This window comes from Buceros rhinoceros, unplaced genomic scaffold (assembly GCF_000710305.1).
Source record: "Buceros rhinoceros silvestris isolate BGI_N320 unplaced genomic scaffold, ASM71030v1 scaffold2563, whole genome shotgun sequence".
In the NCBI taxonomy this organism is placed as follows: domain Eukaryota; kingdom Metazoa; phylum Chordata; class Aves; order Bucerotiformes; family Bucerotidae; genus Buceros; species Buceros rhinoceros.
The window spans coordinates 3,858-12,515 of record NW_010401617.1 but is presented as its reverse complement, the minus strand read 5'-3'; the positions used below and the strand labels follow the sequence as shown (position 1 = coordinate 12,515).

The 8,658-nt window shown below is 51.5% G+C and overlaps 1 protein-coding gene across 1 annotated transcript in view; it reads left to right on the top strand.

Annotated features, from left to right (window-relative positions):
• Positions 1-275: 275 nt before the first annotated feature.
• LOC104490082 (macrophage colony-stimulating factor 1 receptor-like) overlaps positions 276-8,658 on the top strand; it is a gene marked incomplete at its 3' end in the record, with an annotated part of 12,229 nt that continues 3,846 nt past the window's right edge. Inside the window, exons 1-5 of the mRNA XM_010132325.1 lie at positions 276-324; positions 5,778-6,023; positions 6,825-7,109; positions 7,641-7,777; positions 8,531-8,657. Of these exons, the coding sequence (XP_010130627.1) occupies positions 276-324; positions 5,778-6,023; positions 6,825-7,109; positions 7,641-7,777; positions 8,531-8,657 (844 nt within the window). The remainder of the gene's footprint in view (positions 325-5,777; positions 6,024-6,824; positions 7,110-7,640; positions 7,778-8,530; position 8,658) is intronic.

Sequence of the window (8,658 nt, the reverse complement as noted above, 5' to 3'; positions counted from 1 at the left end):
GCCCCAACAGTGAGGTGGGTCCATGCATGGCCCCACCTCTACCAAGAGGGTTTGTCACCAGTGACGTCTCAAAGCATTGTTTTCTTTTTTTTTGCTCCTATTTCAAAAACAAACAGAAAAAAGGGAATTTCTTAACTTGTGGTCAACTCAGAAAGGAGAAGCTCTTGCTGAGGGAGAGCTGGGGACAGTGCCCACGAGGAGAGGCACCCACTGCTTGAGACAATACTTCAGCTGGGTCCCTGCTGCATGGTGGAGATACTGCAGTCCCTGGGGACATGGGTCCTGCTCTCCTGCTGCTGCTTGCCACAGCTGGCATCTGGCACGGTAGGTCCACCAGCCGCTTAAAGCCCTGTGGAGTCTCCACGTCATTCCAGGGCAGGTTTGGGATGTGGTGAGGGTTTCCTGAGTGTCTGATCTGCGCGTTCCATCCTTTCTTGGCTAAGGAGGTGTGACAGCCTTGGTGGGGCTGGGGATGGAGCAGTGCTGAAGTTGGACTATGGAGCACTCGGCTTCCAGAGGTGAAGGGTGAAGATGAGCTCCAAACTGTGTCTACCAAAGGCTTGCTGTGGGCTGGGACTGTCCCTGCTTCCGGAGGCTGCTGCATGAGGCACCCACTGCTAGTGTGGGCAGGTTCAAGAAGCCTCAGCACAGGCAGGGAACAGGCAAGAGAATGTGTCTGGTCCATGGTATGGCAGGGAGGTGACACCAGCTTGGTGTTTAGTGCAGACCTGGCTGTAGCAGCTTTCTGAAGACCATCCAGAGCTGGCTGTCATTTGAGGAAGGGATGACCTCCAAACGGTGTCTACCAAAGGCTTGCTGTGGGCTGGGACTGTCCCTGCTTCCGGAGGCTGCTGCATGAGGCACCCACTGCTAGTGTGGGCAGGTTCAAGAAACCTCAGCACAGGCAGGGAACAGGCAAGAGAATGTGTCTGGTCCATGGTATGGCAGGGAGGTGACACCAGCTTGGTGTTTAGTGCAGACCTGGCTGTAGCAGCTTTCTGAAGACCATCCAGAGCTGGCTGTCATTTGAGGAAGGGCAGTGGTGGAAAGAGGGTGTGTTGCCAGTCAGTGTTGGCTTTGGAGCCCAGCTCTGATGAACCCAAAGGGTGTGGAATTGTGCACGTAGCACATAGCATAGGAAGGGCCTTGGAAAGCGGAGAGATGGGAAAGGAAAACTTCCCTCTGTTTGAGTTTGGATGGGGGTCAGGAGGAAGGAGAGAGTCGGCAGAAAGTGTGTCTTGAGGGAAGCAGTCTCTGAAATAATCCTTTTGCCCAAACGAGGAAGAGCTGGAGGTGCTTGCCCTGCAGGTGACAGAATCAGGAAAGTCGGCTCCATTGGCACATTCCAGTGCACCCCGTACCCGGCTGGAGGTGTCTGAGGGTTGCTGTTTCCTGATGGAGCTGGCAAACACACCAGGGCTGTAAAGCCAGGATGTGATTGGAAACAGAACTCAGGCAGCCAAGAAGGGAAAGGTGAATAGGGCTGGTTTTTGAGGCTGTGGAGCTGGCCAAGAGGCAACAACCCATCAACCTCAAGAAAGTCTCTAAAGCCTGTTTTGAGGTTTGCAACTAAACAGACAGAAACCAGTGTTATTAATCTTTCATCTGAAGTGCTGGCAGCCTCTCAGATCTTGTGTAGCACATTCCTTCTTTTCCTGGAGCTTGCTCACACAATGAGACTCTGGCGTGCAGTCACCCCTGGAAGGGGGCGATCTGGGGTGAACACATTTGGGGTGTAGCAGGCAGGCAGTGTGTCCCTCTGGAGATACTGCTTTGCCTGTATCTTCAGCTCAGGAAATCTGCATCCCTCTCATGGATTTACTGCACGGTGTTTAATGTCAAGAGATGTCTTTGATGCAATGAGCAGGATTTTTCCAGGGCTGCTCTGCTGGGAAGTGGGTTGTAAAAGCTGCAGTGATTTTAATTCTTGTGCTCCTTTAAGATAATAGGGGCCAGGCAGCTCTGGTATAGATTTGTGAGAGATCATAATGATATCTGTGAGGATCTCTCCAGAAGTCCCTTGAGGCACTGGGCAATGCAAGTCATCAGCTGTGACATCCTCCTCAGGCATCGTTTGCCATGTCAGGGTGTGAGACACATTTGAGTACCAGCACCGCTGGCCATCGGCAGCACAAAGCTGCACTGTGCCAAGGGTGTCCAAAGCAACAGGCTCAAGCTGGAGCCAGAGCCTGACTTCCTTCTTCTACCTTTGGATTACAAGAGCATCTTCTGAGAGTACCCAGGGCTGATGTGGGATGACCATTGCGATCTGGGCTCTTGCTAGGGGAGTGAAGGGGCTCAAATCTCCGCTTCAGATCAGGCAGAGGGAAGATTTGAAATCTGATCAGCTCACATTGGTATTCTTGGCCAGCTTGAGAGGTCTTCCTGGAGCTTCTTGTTGTGGATGAACCTCCACCTCTGAGGTAAAAGCCCTGGGCAGAGATGTGATAAGCATCCTTTTCTCCACCTGCTGCTCCCACCCAGATACTGTAGGTGACTGCGAAAGTTGCCCTCAGAAACTGAGGGGTTTTTCCCTCTCATCACTGAGCAAAGAGCAAGGGGATCTCAGACCTGGTATGGGTCCTTCCCAGGGTCAGCCCATAGCCTGCTTATCCCCCAGGACCAAGTCAAGGTCCTGATGAATGGCTTCTCTGGTAAAGTTCTTCAGCCTCTCTGCCTTACCAGTCTTCACTTCTTCCTCACTGTTTCCAAACCCTCAGCAGTAGGATGTAATGTTTTGGCTGGCATGGGAGAGGCAGGGACAGAGTCTGCAGCTGTAACTAGAGGTCATGGTTACACAACTCAAGTGCGGTAAAACCTTTGGCCAGCAGTTACTGGCAACACTGCGGAAGCTGGTGGAGAGCAGAGACATCCTTGGGCTTCGTGCAAGATTGCACACTGGTCAGCAGGGAGAAATCCTCCCCCAGCAGCCCTGCTTCCCCATTCTGGAAAAGGACACACTGGTGTGACTTGTCCCCCAGCATGCACAGAGTAGGTGCTTGGGTGACCTTCACCTGGCATTGTCCTGCATCTAGTGACTCTGCCCCTTCTGTCCTCACTCCACCTGCGTGGTGGCTCTGCCATTGTCAGGAGCCTCCAGTGACAGCCTGAAGGCTGCTGGTTCTTCCCTGTTATAGGGAGCAGCCTTCTCTCACCACAGCATCTCAGGAGTGACTGGAAGCTGGTAACAGCAAGGATGCAGAGTGACATGACTCTTGTCTTCCTGCCATGGTCAAACCAAGAAAGACCAGTTACAACAGGGTCTTTCCATGAGCCAGTTTGAATGCAGCTATGAGGCACAGAGCTTGGCTCTCCCGTTAAACGGTGCTGAAGCCTTGGATGTGGTGGGATAGCTAAAGGGGTGAGTAGGTGAGGCAAAAGCATCCAGTGATAGAGTGAAAGCAGCAAATGTCAAGCCCTGCTAGAAAACACAGCTTAGCAAAATGGGAGGAACGTTGTACCTGAGATATGTGGAAAATGTGGCTTTGCAAAGGACTCTGGGGAATGTTTTTCTCTGCTCTGGGAATAAATGATGCTTTTCCTCTTTCCACAGATAGATAAAGCATTGCTAAAAAAAAATCCCCAGGGAGATAAAATGTCAAATATTCCATGCTCTGAAGCACCCTGTCTTCTGCTGCTGCCCGCAGGGCCAGTGAGTTGGAGCCAGGCCTTGTCTGGGTATCCCCTGGCCAACTGCATCGCGGTCACAACCAGCAATGCTCCCCGGGGCCTGGAGCCGTCCATTGCATCAGCCCAAGACTGCTTAAAGGATGCCCTTGGAGCAATGATGGACTTGCTGTGGCATTACAGCCCTGAGTACAGTGGGGAGCACAGGACACAGGTTGGGCACAGTCCTCCTCCCCAAACGAGCTGGGAGCAGGGGTGAATGAGGATGGGTGTGTGCTGCTTCTATGGGCTGTGTTACAAGGCAGCATCTGGGAACATATTTACTTTAAACTGTCCTTGCTACTCATCACCGTAAGTAGCTTCCTCTCCTCTCCTCCCTGCAACAAGGGCTGGGAGGTCTGGCCCCTCTCTCCTGAAGGACATGCAAGTTCAGCTGGATGAATAGTGCTGTTACAGGTTGCTTTGCCCTGTCCCAGTCCCTGATGAGATAGGGGGTATGATGTTCATTTGGACCACAGATCTTTCAACTGAAGAGCCCCTGTGAGTCCACAGCAGACTGCCGCAGAGCCTGAGGCATCACCCCCGCCCTTGTTTCTGCCTGCCGTGACCTCTTCTACAAAGCGCAAGGAGCTGATAAATTGGGTGGCCTCCTTTATACTCAGTGTTATGTGAACCCGGGCGTGTGTCCCTTTAAGATGTGAGGATGGGTTAGTAACTGGGAAGGAAAGCAGAAGTGGGAGAATAGCTCTGGATAGGGGCCGGAGGGGGGTGCGGAGCCCCCCAGCACAGATAGCCCTTTGCAATGTGTTTCCTGTCCTCTCCAAGGGCCTGGTGTGGGGGTGGTGGCACCGCTTCTTCCCTAGTCCCACAGCACTAGGGGCCGGAGGGGGGTGCGGAGCCCCCCAGCACAGATAGCCCTTTGCAATGTGTTTCCTGTCCTCTCCAAGGGCCTGGTGTGGGGGTGGTGGCACCGCTTCTTCCCTAGCCCCACAGCACTGATTCATTTCTCACTTCCCCCCCCACCCTAAATATAGGTGGTGACTCAAAGAACTCGCTGATGTGGCAAAATGGGAAAAAATATTTCCCTCTGACACTGAGGACTGGACCCAGGTTCCCCTTTATTCAGCCAGCAGAGAAGACATCTTCAAAGTAGAGAAGGCATCAGAAACGCAGCTGGGTTGCAATGCCGGAGTTGGCATTCCCTGCTGCTGTACGTACAGCTGCAGTCATGGGCTGTTGAGCTTTTTTGTGCCTCAGTTTCCCACCCTCCAAATACTAATAACAATGCTGGCCCACTTCATAATGTTTTGATGGTATCTGCAAGGAGGATGCACTGTGTGACTCTGGTAAGGCGTAAGTAGGTGTCCTTCAAAATCCACTGCCCATCCATCAGAAAGCCAGTCTTTCCAAAGGGCATGCACTGACCTCCTGCTCTGCAGAAGCTTCCCAGGTCTGTTCTAGCTCGTTGCAGCACCAGTGCAACCGAGAGCTGCATCCACTGGACTTGTCTTAAACTTCACCAAATGGTGGTTTGTGCTAACCAAGTTCATAGAGCTCCAGCACTGCTATGATAGGAAAACTGCTGCAAGAAGAGGCAAAGCCCGACAGGAACAATTTCCAAGCGAGCATCTGGCCTAATCTTCTCCAGATGATTGTTTTTTCTGTTCTACTGATCTGAATGTTCACATGTGGGGTTTTCTCTCTTCCCTAAAATTTATTCCTTGGAGTGACAGGACAAGAGGAAATGACCTCAAGTTGTGCCAGGGGAGGTTTAGATTGGACATTAGGAAAAAATTCTTCACAGAAAGGGCTGTCAAGCCCTGGAATGGGCTGCCCAGGGCAGTGGTGGAGTCCCCATCCTTGGAATTATTTAAAAGATGTGTAGATGTGGTGCTGAGGGACGTGGTTTAGTAGGGAACTGGGCAGTATTATGGTTGGCCTTGATTTTAAAAGTCTTTTCCAACCTAAATAATTCTATGATTCTCTATCAGTCTGTTAGGATGGAGAATGGCTGGAGTGACGTGAGCCAACAAGCTAGTCTGAATCCCAAGCTCAGTTTCTTCCTGATGCTGAGCCACTCCGTACTCAGCAGGGTGAACTCCAACAGAACATCTCTCAGGATCATTTTTGCATCTCGCTTTCCTTCATAGGCTCAGCATCCCCGGTGATCAGCCCTGACCTCCCTGCTCTGGTTGTCAACACGGGTGATCCAGTCACCTTGCACTGCTCAGGAGAGTCCCAAGTTGAATGGAAAAGCGGAAAGAATGTGTTCAGCAACCACACCAGCAGCACGCTCAGTATTCCCAAGGCCACCTACAGGGATACAGGCACCTATAGGTGTGCTTATGTCAACAGCAGCGACAAGGGCATCACAACTGTGCATCTGTTTGTGCGAGGTAACCGTGCTTTCCTCTACCCACCAGCCTCCTCTCAGGGAGCACGGCCATTATGTAGGTCTTCCTTCTGGCTGTGGTTGTGTGCGTGTCTGGGGAGCAGCGCAGGCTCCTAGTGAGGTGGTGGCTCACCCACAACCATGTAAAATGGAGCCCATGGCTGAAGCACTGGGGTGGAGTGCAGAGCATCTACACCTCGTGCACATCTGTGAATGGGCTGGACCTCTCCCTCCCTTTACGCTGGCTTCCCTTCCTGAAAAACAGACATAACAGTCTGTTCGGTGTTGTAATGAGCCGTGAGATCTGGAAATCAGAGAACCATACTGCCAGAGCCCCAGGTGAGGGAGGCAGTCCCATGAATCACATCCTCACAACATGATCTGCACCCCAGATACTCTTTTACCCCAGAAGAAGTTATGCTGTGATAGCAACACCACTTGAGTTCACCCCTTCCCTTGCACCAGAGACACTGATGATAAATAAAACTAACACCATGTGTTATTAGTGTAAATTAGAGGTAAGTGTAATTAGAGGTTAAGTGTAATTAGAGGTAAGCAAACCTTTCAGCTCTGCTGCCTCCGTACACTCGAGAGTTGATTGCTGTGCTCTCCTCAAAGGCCTTAGCTGGAACTGGGCTTGTCATGTGAGTGTTTGGAGGCTGAGTCAGGCAGGCAGTGAGCAGGGCTGCCCCAGCATCAAACTCCCTCTGGGCACCAATGCTGGAGACTTGCCTTTGCTGAGATGTTTCTCAGCTTCCAGGCAGTTTCTGACCCTGTTCTCTGGTCTACCTTGTTTCCTCTGCAGATCCCAACAATGTGTGGTACACCCCGGGTTTCCGGATCTCTGTGACCAAAGGTGGCAATGCTGAGTTCCCCTGTCTCATCACGGCCCCCGAGTATGGATCCAGCGTGACTCTGATAATGAATGACGACTCTCCTCTCGCACCTGGGAGCAACTATTCTTTCAGTGCTGAGAAAGGAATTACACTGTACAACGTGCAAAGCAAGCAGAAGGGCTACTACCGATGTCAAGCAGTGATAAACGGGAAACTAGAGAAGTCATCAAGAATAAGGCTGATTGTGGAAGAAGGTAAAGGGCTGGGGTTGCTGCTGTCCTCAGGGAGACAGCAATAGCTAAGCTGGCCACAGTTAAGGAAAAGCTCCTCACCAGTGGTAGGAAAGACCTTCTGAACCTGCAGTCTTCAAAGGGTACTTAGAAGAGGCAAAATTCCATCAGCTTCTGGCAAATTGGCTCCTTCAGGTAGATCTCCACGTGTTCAGCAGTGTTCAAATCTTTGCAGGCACTATCATAGAACAGAGAACACTGCTCTTCCCTGATGTTCTGCGAGCCCTCAGGCCCTGATGCTCAGGATGTAACCATGGCAGAAGGTTCCCTTTCCATTTCAACCTGCCATACTGTCTGCTGTGCTGTCCCCCACCTGTACTGCTTTCCGTAGACATGTGCACAGAAAATAGTGGTGATCCCAAGTGATGAAGGCTAAGGGTAAAGAGACTGAAGAGGATGGAAAGGAGAAGGTAGCCAGGCCCTGGGGAGTCTCCGAAGCACATGGGGTCGCTGGACCAGCTGACACTGAATCTTTCCCTGCTTGCCTTTGTACAGCACCAGAGAAGCCTGTGTCAGTGCTGGTGCACCCTACAGACCATGTGCGAATCATGGGCGAACCTTTCAAAGTCACTTGTAGAGCAACCGCTCCTTCCCACAAGTATGACATCAGATGGGTGACAGCAGAAAAGATTGTAAGTTGTGCATGTTCGAGGGCATATTAGGCTTTCCTGGGAAGTGGGAGATGGAGGGTGGTAAGAACAGCCCAGACCCAAGTCACAGGCAGCAAAGCCTTAAACTGCCCAACCAGAGCAGTTGTTGAAGGCAGCTGTAGAAGCCTGACTATGGCCATCCTTTCCTTGGGGTGACACAGGGTTAAGACACACTTGCCCCTTGTCACGATCCTGCTGCAAGAGAGAAGGAAAGCATGTTATTTCAGCTGAATTCCCTGAGCAGGAGCCACAGTACCTACTAAGGTGACATTTCCCCAGCCAGCCCTGCCAGGGCTTGTAAGAGCAGCAGACGTTCAGGACACGCAGTTCCCCAGGCAAAAGATACGGGTGAAGAAAGGGAGTGCATCCCAAAAATCTGTGTTGTCCTGACTTTTAACTGCTAGCAAGCCCTATCTAACGGTCTAGAAGTCCTTATTATACTTGATGCCTTTAAGGCCTTGAAATAACACCCAAATGTGTTTGGATCACACAGCATAAGGCCAACTTGCAGTCAGAAGGCTGACAATAGTTATAACAGCAGCTGCTGCGGGATACCTGTCTGGAGTACTCAGGTTGAATGTCTTGGTCTCCACACAGATGGCTTTCAGTGACAGCAGCTCTGTAACAAAGCTCAGTGGCCCACAACAGGAGGGGTTGGGTATGTTTGCCTTAAGTATTCAGTTCCAGCCTCTGCCCTTCCAAGGAAGTGCCCGATGTTTCCTCTCTGTCTGACAGGTCAGGACATCTAAAACTACAAGCTTTGAGAATGACCACTACATCATCAACGACACCCTGTCCATTCCAGCGGTGACCATGGAAGACAGCGGGGAATACACCTGTACAGCGAACAACTCGGCAGGATC